Below are 24,402 nucleotides of genomic sequence, written 5' to 3'. Positions count from 1 at the left end.
GATCACGCCATAATAAGTAATTGGATCCATCTAATTTCATTGAAACAAAATTGGTGATGTTTGTAAAGGGAAGAGAGCAAGAATTACCAGTTCCAGCAGAAGTCGACATTTCTCTCCGAGTTGAAAAACTAAAAAGATTTTCTTGATGTAGATTTCGAATTTATGAACTGTTGTTGCTAGAGAACGTTTCTTGATGATGATTTTGAGTTTCTTTTTGGTTGTTGTTGTTCTTGTTGTTTTTGTTGATTCAATTGTTACGAATTTTTCGATTAGTTGAGTATTTTCCAGATCTTGTAGAGACCATAAAATTTTGAAAGAAAACCTAAAATTGATTTGGGAAAAATTGTTGAATTGATATTACCCGGTTGCTGAAAATTGTTGTAAAAGTTGTTGAGCAATTTGATTAGGATCGTTATCTAGTTTGATACCACGAGAATTGATGTGTTCTCATGATATGAAGAAATTGTTTCAGAGAGAAGAACAATGAAAGTATTGTATTGAATGTGTAAGAAAATTTGATAAAAACAATACAGGGTTATTCAGACATATTTAATGTGTTTGAGAGACTATTACAAGACTATTGACTTCAGTAGTCAAAGTCAATTGACTTGACTTTGACTAACACATATTATTCCCAATACTCCCTCGTCCAAATTCCATCCACCTTATTTTTCACCTGCCCTTGGTTTTGCACGAGGTTGCGTATGAGAATTTGAGAATGACATTTCAAGCAAAACGAAAACCAGATCGTCAGTGTTGTCAATGACAGACTTCCAACAATTTTTGTTATCTTCTTCCTGTCATTTGGATCCCTCTTTAAAGATAAGATCAGAACACTAGCAGGTCGTTGTTATAGATAAAGACACCCATCCCTCATTTTTCCTTGAGTGCCAACTTTACCCTTATTTTCCTTCAAATCAGTGGCCGCAACTGGAAGAGCCACTTGGTAATATTGTGGGGGTGGGGTGGGGGGAGGGGGGCATCCGCTCCACAAGTAAATATAGTAGTTTACAGGGGCATTTAACCAACAAACTTCACCATCCAAATTATCTCTACCAACCGTAACAATAAAAACAAACAGAAAGACGAGCAAAATCGATCACAACGACGAGTTAGTTTCCTCTGGTTCTGCAAATGGCTTCAATCACTGGTTTAAACATTTCTTCAAAAGCAAATAAAAATCAAAACCTGTTTTCATCTTCAATTTCTCTGATACCTAATAATCTCTACAAACTCACTTCAGTTTCTTTCCGAAATCAAAACCGTAATGATATAATCAAAACCCTGAAATCATTCTCAGTAAGAGCTATGAAATTCAAAGGAACACAGATGAAAGACAAGCAACTATCAGAATTGATTGAGAAGAAAGTTCAAGAAGCTACTCAAGTTTGTGGTGGTGAAAATTATAATCCAATTACAGATGAGTGTAAAGTTGCTTGGGATGAGGTTGAAGAAATTAGTCAAGCTAAAGCTGATTTTCGTATGAAAGTTGAGAAGGAAGATCCGCTGGAGTCTTTCTGTAATGAGAATCCTGAGACTGATGAATGCCGTGTGTACGAAGATTAAATAATCTCAAATCGTTTGGTGTCCTCTTTGTAAGTTTCTATTCTACTAGTAGTTTGTTGCCCTAATTTATTAGTATAGTATTTTGTACTGTAAAAAATAAAATTAGCCATCAACTGTTTTGGATTTAATCTGCTGTGTTGATCAAACGTTCTTCAAGTTTTTAATTGAAATGCATGCATGATTGATTTCTTTAGATAATAGTTCTTTTCCCATTTACATTATAACTTGTGTTGTCAGTATCTGTGATTTAAATATTATCTGCAATTGTCATATTTTGGTTTCAAATTAGAAGACTGAGCTCATTAGCACTCCTGTAGGCATGTTATTCCTTTCAATCTTATTATTTTGTTGATACTCACTTCACTTCCGGCATAGAGCAACACCAATGACTTATGACTTATGAGAAACCTTTAAAACTAGTACTGCTGCCGCGGTCCGTGCCGACGTAAGTTTGGACCTAATTCCAAACGATTGTGCAGTTTTTTGTGAATAACAAAGAGCAGCCAAACTGGTCAGAAAGGTTTGTTAGGAAAAGATTAGTAGAGTAATCTTATATTGGATAGTTAGACACATTTAGCCAAATGTTGGATCTATCTACTAAAAGGTTTACAATAGGAAGAGTTAGAGCTCCAGGTTACATTTCTATTATAAGTTTTTGTTTCTTTAGCTAAGGAGTCTGTTGTCTTGCTTCTCTCAGAGTAAACCTAATGGCCAAAAAACTGTATATAGTTATGGCATTGTCTTAGCTTCATGAAGCACAGTTATACATTGCCATTGTATTCTGTTGTTGTTGCCATTGTCCACTGCCCACTTTGCTGCTTCCAATGTAGCTATTGCCTCTGCTTCTTCAGCTTAGTTTGTGAGACTTGATCTTGCTCTGGCTTCTTCGAGTGTGCTTCTTCCTTTGGAGAAAGCGTATGTAATTGGAAGAAACTATAGTTACTTTCTTCTTGTTCAGGGGATACATTTTTTTCTGATAATCGCTACAAGAGGCTCCTAATATTGGCAGATCATAAAAAATAACTTCCCTTAATACTTGTACACACTAAGAACATTATCATAGCCAAGGTGTAAAATTGAGAACTAGTTCGAAAGTAGCAGAATACAAAATGCTGGTCAAACACTAGGACGATACTTATAGTACATGATAAGATGACGGTTCAGTTCTGACACCAAATGTATTCTCCCTCTGTTTGTGCAAAAGTGTTACTATCATTTTTGCAGAAACAGAGTAAGTACTAAGCAAGGACTATAAATTTTGTGAGGTAAGATCAAAGTTTTCCGTTCCTTATGATATAGAACACAAGCATGATTGAAGGCATGAGTAACTTGTTTTTCTTCTATGAAATAGACGCCTGCTCATAGCAGTGCTAAGTTGAATCTGTTTCTTGATCTTCAACATGGAAAGGTTTTAGTATTCCATAACTTATACCCATGGCTATCCACCCTCCAACAACAACTCTGAAAGCAGAAATGCTGACTGACGATCCACCAAGACGAGCCCCAATCCCCCCAAATAGTGCTAGAGCTATTGATGTAACAATAGGAATCAAAATGGTTCTCGCTTTGTCCTCTTTAATTAGAAAAGCTGTTGCCAGTGGAAATAATGAACCAAATAAGAATGCGAAAGCTGATGCTGAGGCAGCTAGTGCTGGATTTGGTAGTGCCACAATGATCTCATCATGTTTCTTCAATTTTACTATGCCATCCTCCGAAATTACCCTCGTCAACGGAGATTTCCCTGGTGAGAAAGATTGTAAGCTCCTCCCGTATGTCAAAGTCGATGGTGAAACATCCAAATTAGTATGACTAACATTCTCTTGTGTTTCTTGATCCTGATTTGATAACTTAGTTTGATTCAGAGTTCCACCCAGTTCTTCAATATCTCTTTGAGTAGAAACAGATACAAATTCCCCAACAGCCATACTGCAAGCTCCTGCAACAGCACCAGCAAGTCCAGCGAGAATTATGGACAATCGATCCTCCTTCACCGCACCAATTCCGAGCATGAGTGCAGTGGTGGATAGTAATCCATCATTTGCACCAAGAATTGCAGCTCGAAGCCACTGTCCTCGTTGAACATGATTGGTATGATTGGTTGATTTTTGTTCACTATCGTCATCGACCACCAGAATCTTCTTTTCATTACTTGTACCTTGGGTATCCGAAGCCATTACAGTTCAAAAGTTTGGGAAATTTTTAGTAGTGGAAGATGAAGTTTGGGAAATTTTTAGTAGTGGAAGATGGGAGTGTGGCTTGGCATGTTAGGCCACACTTTGAACATGCCATTAGACGTTGATATAGGTTTTTTTTTTTACAACAGATTTTAAACCCTGTCAGCTGAGATTCTTAGGAATCTGAGAACCAAAGGTGTTATTCGATGGAATACAAAGATTAGACGTAGAACTCTATGTTTACGTGTCCGGTTGCGGTTTCTTCTCTTGCTGTTCTTGTTGTTGCTTTAAAAACTACTTTGATAGTTGTATGTTGAACTTTTATAGGTTTCTTCTCTTGCTGTACATAAAAGTCTAGGGAAGTAAAAAATTTTTTTTTTTTTTTTGAAACATCCATGTGAACTTCCCTGTCTTGTTTTAGTTTTTTAGATTTTCCATGTTACTGGTTTTGTAATGTTGTTCTTTCATTACATTGGCGTTATGCTATAAACAGAATCTTTAACACAAAAAGGAAGACAAGTCTCCAATCCTCTCAGGACATTTACAATGATTATTCTTTACCCATAGAATTTACAATGATTATTGATATAACCATAGAATTTACAATTTACAATGATTATTCTTTACCAAACAAAGTTTCAGTATGCAACTTTACTTCAGATAAAAGTCTGCGTGTTTGAATTCTCTGGTTGCTGGTGATAGCTTTCAAATTATTAATGGACTTACAAGCTAACAAGGTCTTCAGTTTCAAACACTTAAATCGTCAAAATTAAAAATATCTGTTAATTCATTACGGTGAAAAGAAGAGTTGTTACTGACCACTGGCTTGGGATTTGGCTTGGGATTAGGACATAGCAAGAATGAATAATTTGTGATTTTGAAAATAAAGTAGATTACCAAAACAGAGTTAATCCCTTGAGTAGTGTCATTTGGAATCAATTCGAATTCATAATGAGTTGTTCCACTGAATCTGCAGGAGTGGCATCATCAGGAACTACATGAGAGTTTAGATTATTACAGATAGATTGAGCTTTGACTGAGTCAAAGGCTATTGAGGGAATTAAAAACATAGGTACACAGTTAATCCAACAGTCGCCGCATTTTCTTTCCTTCTTTCCTTCCTTTTTTTTCTATCGACATGCTGAAAACCCAAAAAGGATACTAATTTTGCTGCTTCAGCTATAACTTCTTCTAAGATTGCTATACTTTGCCATTGAACTGATACATCTTTCCCTTGTAAATAGTTACTTGGTTGTCTCCTTCAATGACCAGGTTTTGTAAGCTGTTTAGGTTGGCCCATTTTGTAGCTCGCAGAAGAGCTAGAGCCTAGAGTTTCTGCTTCTTCAGCTGTGGATGTCCTGAAAATTCCAATTGCTGCTCCTTTGCCTGTACCTAACCAATTGAGAAGCACAAAACCAAAACCAAATCCTGCATTTAGTGTTTTTTGAAACCCAAGAAGCATCACAATTCAGTTTTAGAGTATCTCTGTGAGGGAATTTGCACTGTGTATGCAGTAAAGTCTTTTTGTTGCTCTGTCCATTCCTAGTGTTAAAACCATGTGGGTGCCAATATGCAAAATGTCTTGAGATATCGTCAGCTAACTGTTCTGGTGTTCTTTCTTGTTTTTCAAAAACTATAAGTGTTAGAAGTTACTCCCTGTGATGCCATTGGTGCTAAACTCCATACTGCCTTAGCATAGTGAAAATCAAAAAAGCATAGTGACAATCAAAAAAGATGATAAGTTGATTCTACAGCCTGTTTACAGAAAATATAGAGTTTCCACATCCTGGAGTAAACCCAATTTCATTCTTGTTGGTAGAGTGTCTTGCAAGCACTTCCAAGTAAAAAGCTTTATCCCCTATGAGGTGTCCATACTCCATAGACCTTGCCAAAATCTTTTAGTTTCAGAAGGTCCTGATCCTAATGGATTTAGGAATTTAGCATAAAGAGACTTCAGGCAGAATTCACCATTTCTAGTGAGCATCCATCTCAGTTTATCTTTTTTCAGTGTGCCATTGTTAGAGGTGTATAATCTGATGTTCAATATCCCAGACACCAAAGAACTAGAGTAGCAGAGATTTAATCCTAACTAGAATCAAGTTTCATATTCCCCTATGCGGGACTAAACTTTATAGTATCTAAATAAAATAGTGCTACTTAAGAAAAATAAAATTTAGCACCGCATCCGAAAAGTGATTCTAATAACCATAAAGCTAAGTATTTCACTGCAACTACACCAATGCATTCCAAATTGACTTAGTAGAGAATTTAGAAAATAGTGTAATTCAGTTGCATACAACTCCTAATAATACTTACTGTAAAAGGACTACATGCTTGACAGTGTATAATTCAGTTGCATAACTCCTAATAATACTTACTGTAAAAGGACATGCTTGACAGTGAAATCATACTCTTAAACGTACCTCTAAGTTAAATTTCCTGGGACTAATTAAATTGAACAACCTCAATCTAAATGACAAAGATAGTAAATTCAGCAACAAAAGAGAACCTACAATACTCTGTTTTGGATTTTCAATTGTTTGCCTTTTTTTAGTGACATTTTTTCTCAGTCCAGATGCCACAACCAAAAATCATATTATTTTGTCCAAACAATTAAATTAATGGATTGGATGAATGCGAAAAGAATTACATACTAGAAATCAAAGGGAAAGAAAGGATTTACTTTCGAAATATTGACACTCAGAATGAAAAGGACTTATTGAAAGTAAAGTTTCAAAGATCTTTCGATCTGATTCAACATTAATAAATCTCCTCATCGCGTCGACATCGTAAATTACAAATCGAAAAACAAAAATCAAGATAAACCTAACTCCTAACTTTTTGCATAGAATTGCAACTCGAAAAAACAATAAACAGAAACGAATCTTAATGATCGAGATATACAGTGTTCAGAATGAGTAGGAGGTTATTTAATCCATTCATGTATTTAGTCGGATAGAAATTAACTTTTTTCATCACAACGCCTCAATCTCGATTCATAAGTGATTCGATAATGAAATCAAAAGATAAAAACAAACTGAAAATTAAATCGTCTAATAGAGAGAAAAACCATCAGAAAAAATAGATTTCGAATCAACAACGACACAAAGTCTCTGATGACCGTCGTGAGTTTTAAATCCAATTTTCATCACCTGGAATTTGGATAGGCAATGACAACTACAAGCAAAAATCAATATAAGCAATACATACAAAGAAAAACGATGAAACTAAGAGAGAACGATAAAGGATATTTCTGAAGAAAGGTTTAGGGTTCCTCTGTTATTTGGCTTTAATAGTGGGATGGACTGGCTCTTTAGGGTTCACCCCATTTGACGAGTTTAACCTTTATTTAGGGTTTTGCCGAGCACTGCCGAGATGCCCACCAATTCATTTGAGCCCGTCAACAACCAGTGGTGCTACGTTCACGCCCACCGTGGAAAATCCCGTGAGGGAATCTGACGGACGAGAGGCAATGGTGCCAGCATTCTAGATAGGTAAAGGCAAAAGTGGGTCGCTGCTTTGTGAGTCACGGCATTTATTCCGATATTTTATCCGGTAAACCTGACACTTCTTTTTCTTTGGTGTCAGTGTCACATTACGGGGCGCCGATGAGTCGAATCCAATCAGATTTGATGCGTAAAATCGATATAACTGTAAGAGAAAAAAAAAACTGCAATGACAACTAATGTAATCGAAGGTCGAGAGTCGAGCAAATACAAGTTCAAAAAGAATAATCCATCAATTGTACTTTTCCTCTTTACCTTTTTCTTTCCTCTCTAAGATAAAAAAAGACTCTAGTCTCGATTAACATTTTGCTCATATTTGGTCCTTTTTGGACCAGATCCGAGCAAAGATCTTCTCTTTTTAAGTGTTAGTAGGTAAAATTTGAATAAAACTAATTTTTCTATTAGTTTTTATGTCTTTCGACATATTTCTTCGCTATTTGGAGCGAATTTTCTTCGCCATTTGGGGCGATTTTCTCTTCGCTTTGAGGGCGATTTATTCAAACCTTGATCGCTGGTTCGTGGCTTGCTATTCTCGATTCAAAAACATCGATGTTTCAACACGGCATTTCATTAAATCCATATTCAATCAAAGGTATTTCGGGCATTCGGGTATGTTTGGATCTACAATATTATGGGAAAATTATTCCTTTCTTTTAGGAGCATCTCTTATTGAAGAAGAGGAAAATCAGATTAAATGGTCGGAATCGATTCCGGATTATACCATCATTCTTCCCTATTACATATAAAGAAATTGGATATCGTTACGGTTTATGGCTCTATCTCTTCGCGATTTACTTGTAATTAATATCTTTATTTGTATTAGGGTTTTGATTATCTTGTATTTTGATGTTTTTGTTATTCTATTAAGCAATCATGTAATCACGATTTTGATATGAATAAATTGAAATTGTTGATTGACCAAAAAAAAAATTACAACAAATTATATGTGTTGTAATTGCAGCAAATTATTTTAGAGATTTCCTATTAATAATAACAAGTGATATAGTGGTAGTAAAAATTATTCCGACGAATAACTTTGTAGTAAAAAGGGAAGAATATCCGTGGGATGTATGGGACGCATCCGACAACATAAAGTAAGATAAGATGTACACAAGGAAGCATGGAATCATATTACCCATGTGTATGCTTCGATTGAAAAATCCGCCAAAGGAAAGAAAAGTGACTCGTGTAAGAGCAAGATGAAGACAGACGAAGCACGTTGAAAAGGAACGTTGGAGAACATTTAATGTTGAAACTGTATGGTCAGCTATGAGAAAACTTTATAGCTAGGTAACATGTCAAGCATAAATAGGTCATATCGGGTTAGCTGAGCAATATATTCGGTCTCAAACCGAGGAGGACGTGGAAAGTGTTACTCAATAAATGTGGAACTCAAGATCATCCTTTGGGCTATAAATAAGGACCATTTTTGCTTTAAGGTAGGATAAAGGTAAGCAATTATCTATGCAAGAGGGAGAGAGAGTAATATTAAGCAATAACAGAGAGATACCATACTCAATAACATAAAATATCATTTGTAACCTCATAAACATTATTATTATAAATTCGTGGATTTAGGTTTCATTAATAACCGAACCACGTAAAACCCTCATGTGTTATCTACTTGTTGTGTTTGTTATAGCATAGTTCGGTTGAACTCACCAAGCATTGATATGTCAAGTTTGGTTGTCATATTTTAGTATCAAAACTCATATAGAGTCGATTGATTAAATACTAGAGTCAACTTCGTTTAGCTTATACTAGAAAGTCTGGGAATATAGAGACATACAAGTATTACACTGAATACCTGAAAAATGAAAAGAAGTAACGACTACAACGACGACATCATCCTTCCACTTGAGGTTATTAATATTGACTTGATCTTGTTTCTATTCCTAACGTATCTTTCAAGTCGTGCTATATTGAAAACATAACATCTAAAGTTGTATAATTTGTATATAACACTCTAGTGATGTAACTTTGTCATAATAGTAAGTGTCAAGGAAAACATATTACAAAGTATAAATGCTTATCTTTTGGAACTTCGTAACTACGACATCGACATAATCTATTTTATATAGTTATTTGACTATGTGTGCATTATATAGGAATGATTTCATCCTAGGAAACAATGTTTTATAATATTTGTTTAAAGGAAGTACATGTATGATCTTGTTGCATAATCGAAAGGAAATCATGATTGGTCTTGTTATTCTTTGAATATCTTTTGGATGACCAATGGAAGATGACTTTGGTAGAACCTATCTTAACTTGTTGAGATTTATGGTGAAAAAGCGGGGGTCCAACAACCATAACCAATATTTCGCTTAGCAATCTGTATGAACAAACTCCAATATACTTTCTAGAGAATCAACTAGACAGTCAAACTCAATCTAGATAAAAGTATATCAAAGAGTTTATATCTCAATCTCTCGATTTGATACGCGAGTCTTTATCAAATACTAGAGAGATAACTTGGACGGTACCAAAGACCAATATCTAAGTGTCAATCAATTTAAATCAATAACCAAAAGGTCGGATATTCTAATTGATTGAACAACGCAAAACATGTGATATTTCAATTATATAACAAAATATAATGCGGAAAAGAAATAACACAGACACCATAATTTTGTTAACGAGGAAACAGCAAATGCAGAAAAACCCAGGGATCTGGTCCAGATTGAACACACACTGTATTAAGCCGCTACAGACACTAGCCTACTCCAAGCTAACTTCGGACTGGACTGTAGTTGAACCCCAATCTGTCTCCCACTGATCCAAGGTACAGTTGTACTCCCTACGCCTCTGATCCCAGCAGGATACTGTGCCCTTGATTCCCTTAGCTTCTCTCACCCACAACTAAGAGTTGTTACGACCCAAAGTCGAAGACTTGACAATAATCAAATTTGTCTCACACAGACAAGTCTATCAAAGGATCAATCTGTCTCCCACAGATAAACCCTAAAAGGTTTTGTTCGGTATTTTGATAATAATCAAGGTGAACAGGAACCAATTGATAATCCGGTCTTATATTCCCGAAGAACATCCTAGAGTTATCAATCACCTCACAACAATCTTAATCGTATGGTAGCGAAACAAGATGTTGTGGAATCACAAACAATGAGACGAAGATGTTTGTGATTACTTTTTATATCTTGCCTATCAGAGATATTAATCTCAGGCCAATCAATCTGATTGTACTCGTATGATAGAAGATGCAAGATCATATCACACAACTACGATAAAAGTAGTATCGGTCTGGCTTCACAATCCCAATGAAGTATTTAAGTCGTTAACCTGGTTTTAGAAGAAGAAAACCAAAGGTTAAAGGAGAATCGACTCTAGTATGCAAACTAGTATCACACGTGAGGTATTAGTTTTGCACAGATACTAGAGTTCCCCTCATATAGTCTTTCAAATCAGGGTTTGCAATTAAGTTACCTTGGTAACAAAGAAATCAATATTCACCGTTAGATGAAAACCTGATTTAGATTCAAACTAATATTTCTCAAACGTTAGATCGAAAACTTAGCTTGTTATACACATTTGACAATGCACGTTTCTAGGTTTTTTACCGTACCCAAACGTATGCACTTGTTGGTTCAACAATAGTTAACCAAATGGTTAGCCATATGAGCATTCCATATCAACCATGTGCTTCTTCACCATAACTAGTTCAAATGATTTCAAATGAACTAGTTAGAGAGTTGTTCAATTGCAAGGAAATCTCATGTACTACACAAGACACAATTGAAGCAAAGAAGATTTAATTCACTTGAATCGGTTCATGAACTTTTATAGCCACGGGTTGCAAACTGCATTCCTTAGTCTTTCTAAGTTTAAGTTCATAAATCATCTGCAGATATATAACCTTCTCAAGTTCGCAGACTAGGTTCGCGGACTTAAGTTACCGGGCAGAGTTTACAAACTCCAACAGAAATTCTCGGGTACGAGAACTTCGTCGGTTCACGGACTTAGTTTCACGCAAGTAGTTTTTCAACTCCAGCAGAAATTCTCGGGTTTGAGAACTTCGGCAGTTCGCAGACTTGGCTCACGCCATTTTTCCGGTTCTCTTGATCAACAAAGTTCGCAAACTTTGGTTCAAGGAATAGGACTTATACATAAATGTGTTTCCACAAAAATGTTTATGTCCACCATTGGTTACGTAATCTAAACTCTCATTTCAATTATTGAAACATTCTTAGAGGACGTTATACAGTTGTTACACCATTTCTCGTCAAAGCAATTTTCAAGATGATTGAAACATATCATGACTTTCGTTACATGGTAAAGATAAACTTGGTTAAAGAAAAAAGCTTACCAACTCATATTTCGAGATATAGATAGGCGAGGTATACTCGGATCGAAATACCAAATGCGTATAATCAAAGTCTATATACATAGCGTACGACTTCTTGTCTCAAAGAGTAGGACATAGAGTAGATAGACTTTTGAGTGATAGATAAGTTCAAGTCTTCACATACCTTTTTGTCGAGAAGTTCCACCGGTTCCTTGAGTAGTTCTTCTACTTGTATGATGAATCGCCATGAAGTCCTTGAGCTCAACTACACTTTTTATCCTAGTCTGAGACTTAGCCATAATAGACTAGAAATCAAGACTTATAATTTTGATCACTAACATTGACAAACATGCTTGAGATAGAAGCGCATGAGAGTTCGACCGAGCAATGCTCTAACAATCTCCCCCTTTGTCAATTTTAATGACAAAACTACCAATACATATGGAATACAAAAAAGATAAAGAAACTTCAGTAGCTCCTATTCCACATGTCTAATCTTTAACATTCCTCGAAATCTTTGTCACTTCCAAGTACTCCAATGATCCCAAAGGTTGTAAGTTTAGCATCACCGTTGTTGAAGATCCGTAGTTATAACAATGAGAAAACATAGTTCTCGATCATTGTTATACAGTCTCATAGTATTATTACACAACGTCAAAGTTCAGTTGTATCATAACTTCAACAATAATACTATGGTGATATGTATCACTCCTCCTTAGTGAATACTCCATCTCACATGGAAACCACTCCCCCTTACACAATTATCCGAAAACCATATGTATTTGTAGTGTGAACTACATATTAATTCTCCCCCTTTTGTCAATAAAATTGGCAAAGGTACAAGAACGGGATCATAATGAAATTTCCGAGAAAGACATTTCATGACAAAAGGAAAACACATACCAACTAATTTAGATGCAATCATAAAGCCGAATCTAAATGCATTCATCAAGGAGTTTAAAGATACAAGATAACCCCTCTAAAGTTCCACAGCCGCACACCCTTCAAGATATAACCATTAAGCACAAGTTCAAAAGAACTCTCCCCCATTAGATGTCATTCCCGGAGGAACAACAAGAGCGACCTTAATTTCAAAAGAAAAGAAGGATTTTTATTGGACACAAAAAAACATGAGAATGATTTCCTATATCCAAAAACTCAATCAAATTAATCACAAGTAAACCCATGATTAATTTAATCGGAATACACAATCAAATTAAACACAAAAAGTGATCAATTCAATTGATTATGCTCAACATAAGAGAAATTATGGAGACACGAAAATACTCAACTAGATTAATTACAAGAGAAACCATAATTAATCTAATTGGAATACACAACCAAACTAATCAGAAAAGTAATCAATTTAATTGTCATTTGTTTTGCTCGACATAAGAAAACTTACCGAGCAATAACTAAATAACCAAACAAGATGATTAATTTAGTTCAATATGCTCTACATAACATATCTCACGGAACAACAACTAAGCTAAAAAAATCAATTTGGTTGTATAGTGCTCAACATAAGATACATTACGGAGCCTCACGGTAATACATAAAATATGGATCAGGGATGATCAATACTGCGGAGTACACAAGGATTCATTCTATTTTCCATCACTATTTGCATAACGATATTTACAGACATAATCCTTGAAAACAAAAGATTTTAACCTATCTTCCATCAAATATTTGACAGTATAGGCTTAAATTTTGTATTTGTCAAAAGTCCATTCATTCTTATATCAATACGTGAATACCGATCACGAACGACTTTACTTTTGACAAAGTATGGGACGAACATAGTTCACGGACTTAAACATAAATATCCCATAACAAATTGCAATATAACAAATCATAAAGATTAATACTGCAAAACATCATCCTCCAAAAAGTTTTTAGAATTTAAACCAATCAATCTAAAAACATGAAGATGAAAACGTTGAACATAGCTATATGTAATCACAATAATGGCTATTCCAAAATCTAGTTATTCTTCTAAACAAAACAAGAAATAAATTCTCATCCGAAGATTTACTAGGCATCAAGACAAGCTCGTAATGCACATATAAGATGATTTTCCTTTGAGGGTAGAATCAATCTTTTTCGCCCGGATTTACACCAAGAATAGCTACCAAAGGCGTATAAACAAACTTTCTTAACAAAGAAGAACATACAAAGTCATTAACGGCCATGCACTACGGTTCACATAAGATGATTGTGAACAATCAAGAATCCCATAGTAATGCATACTACTGCCTTTTCTTGAACTTCCTTCTTTGTGATTCACCAACAACATTCTTGTAAAAGCTACAATGAGCTTAGAAGAGTAGTACTCCAATAATACAAGTGCCAAGTGCAAGAGAAGTGGAACAAGTGCAACGAAACTGAGCAAAACACTCAAAAACAAGATACAGGACAAATACCAATCTTAACTCATCCAAATACAATAATTCTAATATCTATTTTGAATATAATTCAAATAGGAAGAGAATGCAAAAAGAATGAGGTCATTCCGAGTTCGGACGAAGAAGTTACGGCCAAAACAAGTTTACCGAATATCGACATCAAGTATGCATAGGGTTTGCAAACGAATTTTCAAGTCCGCGAACTTAAACCCCTGGATTTTGATTTTAAAAAGATGTTATGCATACCTGGTAGGTGTACCATGAAGTCCAAACATCCCGAACTACTATTTTCAAACCTAAACATTTAAGAACCTTAAACACAGATCAAGTTAGGTAGAAAAGAACGATAAGAAAGGTACGTGAATCACTATAAGTTCTCTAAACAAATAAAAGCAAAAATCTTGTTCAAGTTTATACACATACCTTTTTAGATGAATCCAATTGAATTGTACAGCCTTACTGAACATAATTTGTGCGCCCCAATTTTCGTACTTCCCTCACCGTATACATAGAAGAGCATTCCTTGGTGAGGATGCACTTACAACACAATCAATTTGTGTTGGGGTGAACAATGTATTCTTCACCACAATTGACCTTTGGATTACCATGAAAGGGATCACTTCTAGAGCCTTTCACATCCAATTCCATTTTTCCAAAAAACTTGCTAAGTTCCAGCATCATGGATACTGCCTTCTCCATAGTCATGGAATTTTCTGGAAGGTCATTCCTTTTCACACTCAAAGCATCATTAGCTTTCTTTAGTACCCACTTTTGAGTGCGTTTAGGAACAACCAGAACCTTCTTCCCATTACTCTCTTCAAGATTCTTCGGAAGAGAATTGTATTGACTACTCTTTTGCAAGTTAGTCTTTCTCCAATTGGGAGCATCAGATTTTGTCTTCCTCTTTACGAAGTTATCTTTTTAATAACCATTACGATTGTGAAAAGGATTCGTATAACGTTTATAGGAAAATCTAGGTTTATCACAACAACGATTCCTTTGCCTAAAGGTTGGAAAGTTACAACCTGTAATGTTAAGGGGATTAGCCTTAGCATATGATCTTGGTTTCACAACTTCTTGTGATGCCCAAACAAGAACATCATGAAGTTTCTTATTCCTTATACGAAAACGACATCTCCTTTCCAGGTGACCTTTATTTCCGCAATAGTGGCAAACATAAGGAATTTTCTTACCTCGGTCCGTATGTGTTGACTTTGGAGGTTGATATTCTTTGCTCTTTCGAACATTAATTTCCAGTGAAGGTATTTCACTTTTGCCATCAGTGGAAACCTTTTGTTGAGAAGAATCACTAGCCTTGACAAATTTTAACTCTTTTCTAATACTTGGAGCATCTATTCCCTTATAGCCCAATCCTCGTGTATCACGATGATTTTTACTTGCTCCTAGCATAGTGTTTAATTTGCTTGAACTAGTATTGAACTTTTTCAAGTCATCTTTCAACATCTTGATTTTATCAAGAGCAGCAGCTAAATCATCCTCAAGGCGTTTTTCTCGAGCGAGACAAGCACTTTCTCTGTCATCAAAACTAAGTTGTTGAGAGTTAAACCTTGCTTAAGATTCTACAAGTTTCTCTTCCAACAAAAAGTACTTTTGATAAATATTATCACATTCAAGTGACTTCATACGTAGGTTTTCCTTAGAATCCTTGAGGATCGATTCGTTAGAACGATTCGAAAAATAAACACCTCCACAACATCTTTTCAATTTCTTGTTTTCTCGACAGAGAGGTATCATAAGAGGTGAGACATGAGAAGTTGTAATCTTCTTCATCTTCCACGAATTCAAAAACTTAACATACTCTGAGACTTCCTCATCAACATCTCTATCAATATCTGAATCACCGTCATCAGAAAGTTCATGCAACTGTTCTTCTAGGAGAGTTTCCCAATCAACAGTTTTTACATCAAGAGAATGTTTAGATATTGACTTAGATGTGATAGTTCTCTCAGGTGAATCCAAGCTTTTAGAATCATCTGGTAATTTATGAACTGGTACGTTATTAGAGATAGACTCGTCCATAATCAGATCACTACAAACACAGACTTATGAGGTATTTAACGTGTTTGCCTGCTCTGATACCAGTACAACAACCACACCCAATATTTCTCTTAGCAATCTGTATGGACAAACTCCAATATACTTTCTAGAGAATCAACTAGACAGTCAGACTCAATCTAGATAAAAGTATATCAAAGAGTTTATATCTCAATCTCTCGATTTGATATATACTTAAGCAAATAGAAATCTGCGAGTCTTTATCAAATACTAGAGAGATAACTTGGATGGTACCAAAGACAAATATACAAGTTTTAATCAATTTAAATCAAAAACCAAAAGGTCGGATATTGTAATTGATTGAACAACGCACAACCTGTGATATTTCAATTATATAACAAAATATAATGCGGAAAAGAAATAACACAGACACCATAATTTTGTTAACGAGGAAACAGCAAATGCAGAAAAACCCAGGGATCTTGTCCAGATTGAACACACACTGTATTAAGCCGCTACAGACAGTAGCTTACTCCAAGCTAACTTCGGACTGGACTGTAGTTGAACCCCAATCAGTCTCCCGCTGATCCAAGGTACAGTTGTACTCCCTACGCCTCTGATCCCAGGAGGATACTGCGCACTTGATTCCCTTAGATGATCTCACCCATAACTAAGAGTTGCTACGACCCAAAGTCGAAGACTTGAAAATAAAAAAATATGTCTCACACAGACAACTCTATCAAAGGATCAATCTGTCTTCCACAGATAAACCGTATAAGGTTTTGTTCCGTCTTTTGATAATAATCAATGTGAACATGAACCAATTTATAATCCGGTCTTATATTCCCGAAGAAAAACCTAGAGTTATCAATCACCTCACAACAATCTTAATCGTATGGTAGCGAAGATGTTGCGGAATCACAAACAATGAGACGAAGATGTTTGTGATTACTTTTTATATCTTGCCTATCAGAGATATCAATCTCAAGACAATCAATATGATTGTACTCGTACGATAGAAGATGCAAGATCATATCACACAACTACGATAAAAGTAGTATCGGTCTGGCTTCACAATACCAATGAAGTCTTTAAGTCGTTAACCTGGTTTTAGAAGAAGAAAACCAAAGGTTAAAGGAGAAACGACTCTAGTATGCAAACTAGTATCACATGTAAGGTGTGGGGATTAGTTTTGCACATATACTAGAGTTCCCCTTATATAGTCTTTCAAATCAGGGTTTGCAATTAAGTTACCTTGGTAACAAAGCAATCAATATCCACCGTTATATGAAAACCTGATTTGGATTCAACATAATATTTCTCAACCGTTAGATCGAAAACTTAGCTTGTTATACACATTTGACAATGCACGCTTCTAGGTTTGTTACCATACCCAAACGTATGCACTTATTGGTACAAAAATAGTTTAACAAATGGTTAGACATATGAGTATTCCATATAAACCATGTTCTTCTTCACCATAACTAGTTCAAATGATTTCAAATGAACTAGCTAGAGAGTTGTTCAATTGCAAGGAAATCTCGTGTACTACACAAGACACAATTGAAGCAAAGATGATTTTATTCACTTGAATCGGTTCATGAACTTTTATAGCCACGGTTTGCAAACTGCATTCCTTAGTTTTTTTAAGTTTAAGTTCAGAAATCATCTTCAGATACATAACCTTCTCAAGTTCGCAGACTAGGTTCGCGGACTTAAGTTACCGGGCAGAGTTTACAAACTCCAGCAGAAATTCTTGGGTGTGAGAACTTCGCCGGTTCGCAGACTGGGTTCGCGGACTTAGTTTTACGCAAGTAAGTTGTCAACTCCAGCATAAATTCTCGGGTTTGAGAACTTCGGCAGTTCACGGACTTGGCTCACGTCATTCTTCCGGTTCTCTTGATCAACAAAGTTCGCAAACTTTGGTTCAAGGAATAGGACTTATACATAAATGTGTTTCCCCAACAATGCTTATGTCCACCATTGGTTATGTAATCTAAACTCTCATTTCAATCGTTGAAACAATCTTATAGGACGTTATACAGTTGTTACACCATTTCTTGTCAAAGCAATTTTCAAGATGATTGAAACATATCATGACTTTCGTCACATGGTAAAGATAAACTTGGTTAAAGAGAAAAGCTTACCAACTCATATTTCGATATATAGATAGGCGAGGTATACTCGGCTCAAAATACCAAATATGTATAATCAAAGTCTATATATATAGCATACGACTTCTTGTCTCAAATAGTAGGAGATAGAGTAGATGGACTTTTGAGTGATAGATAAGTTCAAGTCTTCACATACCTTTTTTTCGAGAAGTTCCACTGGTTCCTTGAGTAGTTCTTCTACTTGTATAATAAATCACTACGAAGTCCTTGAGCTCAACTACACTTTCTATCCTAGTCCGAGACTTAGCTATAATAGACTAGAAATCAAGACTTATAGTTTTGATCATTAACATTGACAAACATGCTTGACATAGCAACGCATGCGAGTTCGACCGAGCAATGCTCTAACATATGGTATAAACAGTCATATGCTATATAATAAAGTTTGTTGCAATAGGTCATGAGTTTCATTGTAAATCTAGTTGTAACCGATCACAAGCTATATTGGAATGCAAGTTGTAACCGACCATGAGTTACTTGGGGAACCAAGGTGTTAGAGCACTGCTCGGTCGAACTCGCAAGCATTTCTATCTCAAGCTTGTTGTCAAGTTTAGTTTACAAAACTATAAGTATTGATTTCTAGTCTACTTATAGGCATCTCTCGGACTAAGACATAATGTGTAGTTGAGCATTAGACTTCACGAAGTTCATCGATTGAAGAAGAAAAACTACTAAGGGGAGTTTGTGGAACTTCATCAACAAAAGGTATGTGGAGACTTGAACTCATTTATCACTCAGAAGTCTATTTCTATTATATCTCATATTGAGACAAAAGTCATATAGCTATATAGACTTTACAATATACACATTTGATAATTTGAGCTGAATTTAACTCGCTTACATATTTCTCAAAATATGTGTTGTTAAGCTTTCGCTTTAACCAAGTTCATCTTTATTCTTGACGAAAGTCAAAATATGATCATGTGAAAATTTCCTGGTAACATCTTTCATGATTTGTGTTAGACAGTCATTTGATGTAGACTCGGAATGTTTCGTATTGATCTAATGATCACTTGAAACTTTCTTTGAAGCTAATAGTTTGTTTGAGACAGCTATTCCCGTGTTCCAAGAATGTTTCAATGATTAAGATGGAGTTTATAAAGATTAACTATTGATTGGATATAACACAGTACGCGTACTTGTATGCTATCTGTTGCAGGTTATTCAAAGTCCGGGGACCATATTATGCATACCCGTATGCGTACTGGTTTGATAGTTGAAGTTCGGGAACTTAGTATGCAAACCTGTATGCGTACCGGCTAAAAAGTTCAAGTCCGGGAATTCAATTGAGTTTGGTCACGTACGATAGTATGCGTAGCTGTTCGCATACTGGCGAACCTATACCAAGTCCGGAACTCTAAGTATGCGTACCCGTTTGCATACTTCAGTGGGTTAAGTTCTAAAATCAGTTTGTTCATGAAAAAATATACTTATATATTAAGGAATGTAATCTTCTTCTAACCGTGGCTATAATATTCATGAATTGATTCAAGTGAATCAAAGTCGGTTTGCTACAATTGTGTCTTGTATACTTCTATGAGAATATAAAAAAATTGAATAACTCCATAACTAGTTTCATTTGAGTCATTTGAACTAGTTGTGATTAAGATGAACAAGGTTGATATGAAAGTGATCATATGGCTAATTTCGGTTAACTATTGTTGAGCTTACTATGTGCACACGTTTGGGTACGGTTACTCATACATAAATGAAGTCACATTTCATTTGTGTATAATAAGCTAAGTTCAATCTAACGGTTAAAATATATTATTTTGACTCCAATCAGGTTTTAATCAAACGGTGAATATTGAACCCTTTGTTACCCAAGGTAGTATAGATTGCAAACCCTGAGTTGAAGACTATATAAGGGAGAACTCTAGCAACTGGGAAATCTAATCCTCACACCTCCTGTGTAATATTAGTTGCGACTAGAGTCGATTCTCCTTTAACCTAGGTTTTTCCTAAAACCATTATAGGTTAACGACTTAAAGAATTCATTGGGATTCTGAAGCCATACCCAATTATTTTCTCCGTAGTTGCGTGTTTTGATCTTACTTTGTTCTATCGTATTGAGTACTATCTTCTCTAAGATTTGCTCGAGATTTAATCTCCGATAGATAAGATAAAAAATAGTCACAAACATCTTCGTCTCATCGTTTGTGATTTCACAATATCTTGTTTCGCTTCCATCCGATTAAGATTATTGTGGGGTGATTGATATTACTAGGTTTTTCTTCGGGAATATAAGTCCGGTGTATCAATTGGTTCCCGCTCACCTTGATTTATCAAAAGACGGAATAAAAAACTCGTAGGTATTTCCGTGGGAGACAAATTTATCTACGCAATAGACTTTTCTGTGTGAGACAGATTTGTTTATCAAGTCTTCGACTTTGGGTCGTAGCAACTCTTAGTTATGGGTGAGATCAACTATGGGAATCAAGTGCGTATAATCCGGCATGGTTCAAGAGGCGTAAGGAACGCGATTGTACCTTAATCAATTTGAGATTGGTTAGGGCTCAACTACATTCCAGTCCGAAGTTAATTGGTAGTAGGCTAGAGTCTGTAACGGCTTAATACAGTGTTGAAAACACGAGGGTACCCAAATATACCTCAATCTAAAATTTTCCACCTATAAGTCCTTTATCCGAAAGTGATTGTCTATGGACTGAGTCGAGAAAATACAACAAATCGGTTCACACTTCGTGTGATCGTTTATAGATACAAGATCGAGACAATACGACAACAAGATAACTTGTGTGATTGGCTATGGATTCAAGATCGAGACAATACAACAACGAAGTATGATTACTCGATAATAGGTTCGGACTTAACCAAACACTATAGGATTGCTATCAAGTAATTAGGAATTAACGTTTGTGTATTTTACTTCTAATTATAATAAATCAATTATAATTACGGAAATAGAAAAGTAAAAGACATAGCAAGATTTTGTTAACCAGGAAACAGCAAATGCAGAAAAACCCCGGGACCTTGTCCAGATTTGAATACTCTCAGAATTAAGCCGTTGTACAAAATTTAAACCAACTTCGTATAATTGAGACCAATCAACTAAAGCTATAGTTCACCTAGTTTCCTAAGTATCCATGCGCCTCCAACTTGCAATAAGTCATGCCCTTGGAACAATTCATTTGGTTTGTATTCCAAACAGTAAAGGAACAACAAATCTGTTCGGTTACAACTCTTTTCAAACAACGTGATATGAGTTTGACAAAAGGGTCTTTCGTTTAACCAATAAACTCCTTTGTCGGGTTCTTAGATCAATTTAACAACTACCAAAGTAATTGTTTAGACTATTCAATCAAAACTATGAATCACAAAGAAATGTATTGATGCCGATCTACGCAGCTAATCAATTCAATCTATCAAAAGATAAACCGATTATAGTTGGATCCCCAACCGATCAAGTTTTGTGCACACCAAAGATTATGAACTAAAATAAGAAATCTTCTTTGTCTTCAAATCTTCTTAGATCTTCAATAAACACCTGCACACAAACAACTTGAATCTCTTGTGATCAATCATACACAGAATGGAGTCTGTTAAAGATGGATTATTACAAGACGTCTTTAGATCTACAAATAATCTAAAGATCCCCGTCGATACTTCTATATAGTTTGAGTGAATCTTATATCATAAGAGAAGATTCTCAAGCATAAACAAACTAGGTGCAATCAAAGTTCAACAACCGTTAGTCAACCAAATCAATCGAAAACTAATAATAAACTGCAATTATCTAGTTTCCCACCAACGGTACTCGTAGAATTTCTCAATCCCAAAGAAGTCTTTAAAACGAGCGGTCGTAAGAGATTTCGCATGATTAGGGTACTTTCCTTTCCGAATAGACGACTCCACCAGTAACAACATAACAAGGTAGTTTTGCTGGCTCTGAGGTTTAGTTTGCTTGAAATGCAAACTCCAATATTTGTAGGCCAAGGAAGTTTGGACACCAAGGAATTTCCAAAACCGAATATTCTCAAAGATATGCAATAAAGCCAAAATCGGTTTTCATAATTCCTGGAAATGCTATGTCCAAATATTGACCGAAATCTTAGTAGAAAATCTCCAATTAGTAAATGCACATTACCAATTTTTATTTTCTAAAGATATGCATTAAATTGCTGGAAATTAAAAACATATAAAATTAAAAACCTTAATTAAAAGATTCTCATTTTATTTCGATGCGGGATTCTCCTTTAGTTTCTAAGGAATATCTTTGAACAATAATCGAATCTTTACTTTGTAAATCCTTTTTCATATTTACAATCTTTGAACCGATTTTCCACACTTCCAAACGAGTTTAGAATTGGTTCATCTGATTTCCAAGAACCATGTGATTGATCAAAAACATTCAATCACCATTCATGGATTTAACGGTTCTACCAAACACAAAGTTCGGTTCCACCTCCAAGTGGCTACTAGGATCGGTTACACTAATTTCCATAAAATGGCCAACTAAGTACCAGGATCGGTTACCACTATTTATGGTACTTACTTGTAATCGGTTGCACAAGTTATAGGATCGGTTACACCAATTACTAAAACTTGTTAACCTACTACAGGTATCGATTACACATCATGTGATTAGTCCCACCAGTTCTAGGATCGATTACCCAATGACTAGGAATGGTCACACCAATCACAAATATCGATCATACCATCTCAGGTGATAATTTAAGATTGGTTTCACTAATAAAAGTCATACCGATATATAAGTCAGGCATTGTGAATAGTTTTATCAAGATACATAAACAAGTTATGAGCAGTTATACTAAACACACATATTGGTAATCCAAATATCTGCAATGAATAACAATACCAATAAGCCTAGCGATTTCCCTTTCGATTCACAAAACAAGTTTATGAATTGTACTCCCTTTAAACGAATGTAAAACATTGTTTCCTAGGACACCCATAACCATACATAATCACAATAGTATTCATAGGATTACATCGATGTCTTATTGTTGATGGTGGTTTTTAGCTTAGGGTTAAAATCATAAAACCGCAGATCTGACATGACGTCACTATGACCATTAGCACATTTATTGAATCGATCATCATGCCTACGTAAGAATTACCAGGGTACCTTTTTTTTTATGTGTCATTTTCCACGGAAGAACCCTTAACGTTGACCGACATCATCTATGCCAAACCCTAATTCTCATGCTACCGTGCCAAGGCGTGCCAACCATGCCATCCGCACCACTTTGCCAATGGAAAACCATACCAGCCACATCTCCGCGCCAAGGCATGCCAACCATGCCAGCTGCACCACTGTGCCAATGGCAAACCATTCCAGCCATATCTCCGCGCCAAGGCATGCCAACCATGCCAGCCACATCTCCGCGTCAAGGCATGTCAACCATGCCAGCCGCACCACTGTGAGAATGGAAAACCATGCCAGCCACATCTCCGCGCCAAGGCATGTCAACCATGACAGGCGCACCACTGTGCCAATGGAAAATCATGCCAGCCACATCTCCGTGCCAAGGCATGCCAACCATGCCAGCCGCACCACTGTGCCAATGGCAAACCATGCTAGCCACACCATGCGCCAATGGCATTCCAAACCCTTGGCCCCACCATGCCAAGCCAAACGCACCTTACCTTGGCCCCAACCATGCTAGCCGCACCATGCGCCAATGGCATGCCAAACCCTTGGCCCCACCATGCCAAGCCAACCCCACCTTGCCTTGGACCCACCATGCCAAGCCGTCCGTGCCAAACCCTTGGCCCTACTATGCCAATCCACCCGTGCCATTTTCCTTGGCCCCACCATGCTGGCCTTCCCTATGCGGCTACTAAAACGAAGGCGTGCGACGATCAACGGCCACCCTTCCATCCTAGATGCAAATCCTAGCCGTCCAAGGTCGTCAAACAACGCATGGTAACCTTTGGCCCAAAACCCTAGTTTTGGCCACGCCAAACCGCGCCAAGGCATGCCATGCCACATGTGCCAATGGCATGCTAACCACCTTGCCGCGCCATACCATGCCGGCTTTCCCTACGCGGCTATCAAAACGAAGGCGTGCGACGATCAAAGACCACCCTTCCATCCTAGATGCAAATCCTAGCCGTCCAAGGTCTCCAAACAATGCATGGTAACCTTTGGCCCCAAACCCTAGTTTTGGCCACGCCAAACCGGGCTAAGGCATGCCATGCCGCATGTGCCAATGGCATGCTAACCACCTTGTCGCGCCATACCATGCCGGCCTCCCCTACGCGGCTACCAAA

At 36.4% G+C, this 24,402-nt stretch overlaps 2 protein-coding genes and 1 non-coding gene across 3 annotated transcripts; 1 reads left to right on the top strand and 2 right to left on the bottom strand.

Annotated features, from left to right (window-relative positions):
• The first annotated feature begins 1,065 nt into the window (after positions 1-1,065).
• On the top strand, positions 1,066-1,759 carry LOC113278098 (calvin cycle protein CP12-3, chloroplastic-like). Its single transcript, XM_026527027.1, has one exon. The coding sequence runs from the start codon at positions 1,135-1,137 to the stop codon at positions 1,564-1,566; it is 432 nt and encodes a 143-aa protein (XP_026382812.1). The 5' UTR covers positions 1,066-1,134; the 3' UTR covers positions 1,567-1,759.
• An 895-nt stretch (positions 1,760-2,654) lies between these two features.
• LOC113278097 (vacuolar iron transporter homolog 3-like) lies at positions 2,655-4,019 on the bottom strand. The gene has a single exon (XM_026527026.1). The coding sequence runs from the start codon at positions 3,738-3,740 to the stop codon at positions 2,937-2,939; it is 804 nt and encodes a 267-aa protein (XP_026382811.1). The 5' UTR covers positions 3,741-4,019; the 3' UTR covers positions 2,655-2,936.
• Positions 4,020-6,807: 2,788 nt separating this feature from the next.
• LOC113284967 lies at positions 6,808-6,899 on the bottom strand. Its single transcript, XR_003328489.1, has one exon. It is a non-coding gene; the product is annotated as a small nucleolar RNA Z161/Z228 (small nucleolar RNA).
• Between the last annotated feature and the right edge of the window lie 17,503 nt (positions 6,900-24,402).

This window comes from Papaver somniferum, chromosome 5, assembly GCF_003573695.1.
Source record: "Papaver somniferum cultivar HN1 chromosome 5, ASM357369v1, whole genome shotgun sequence".
Lineage (NCBI taxonomy): Eukaryota > Viridiplantae > Streptophyta > Magnoliopsida > Ranunculales > Papaveraceae > Papaver > Papaver somniferum.
Note: the sequence above shows the minus strand (reverse complement) of the source record. Positions and strands in the feature narration are given on the sequence as shown.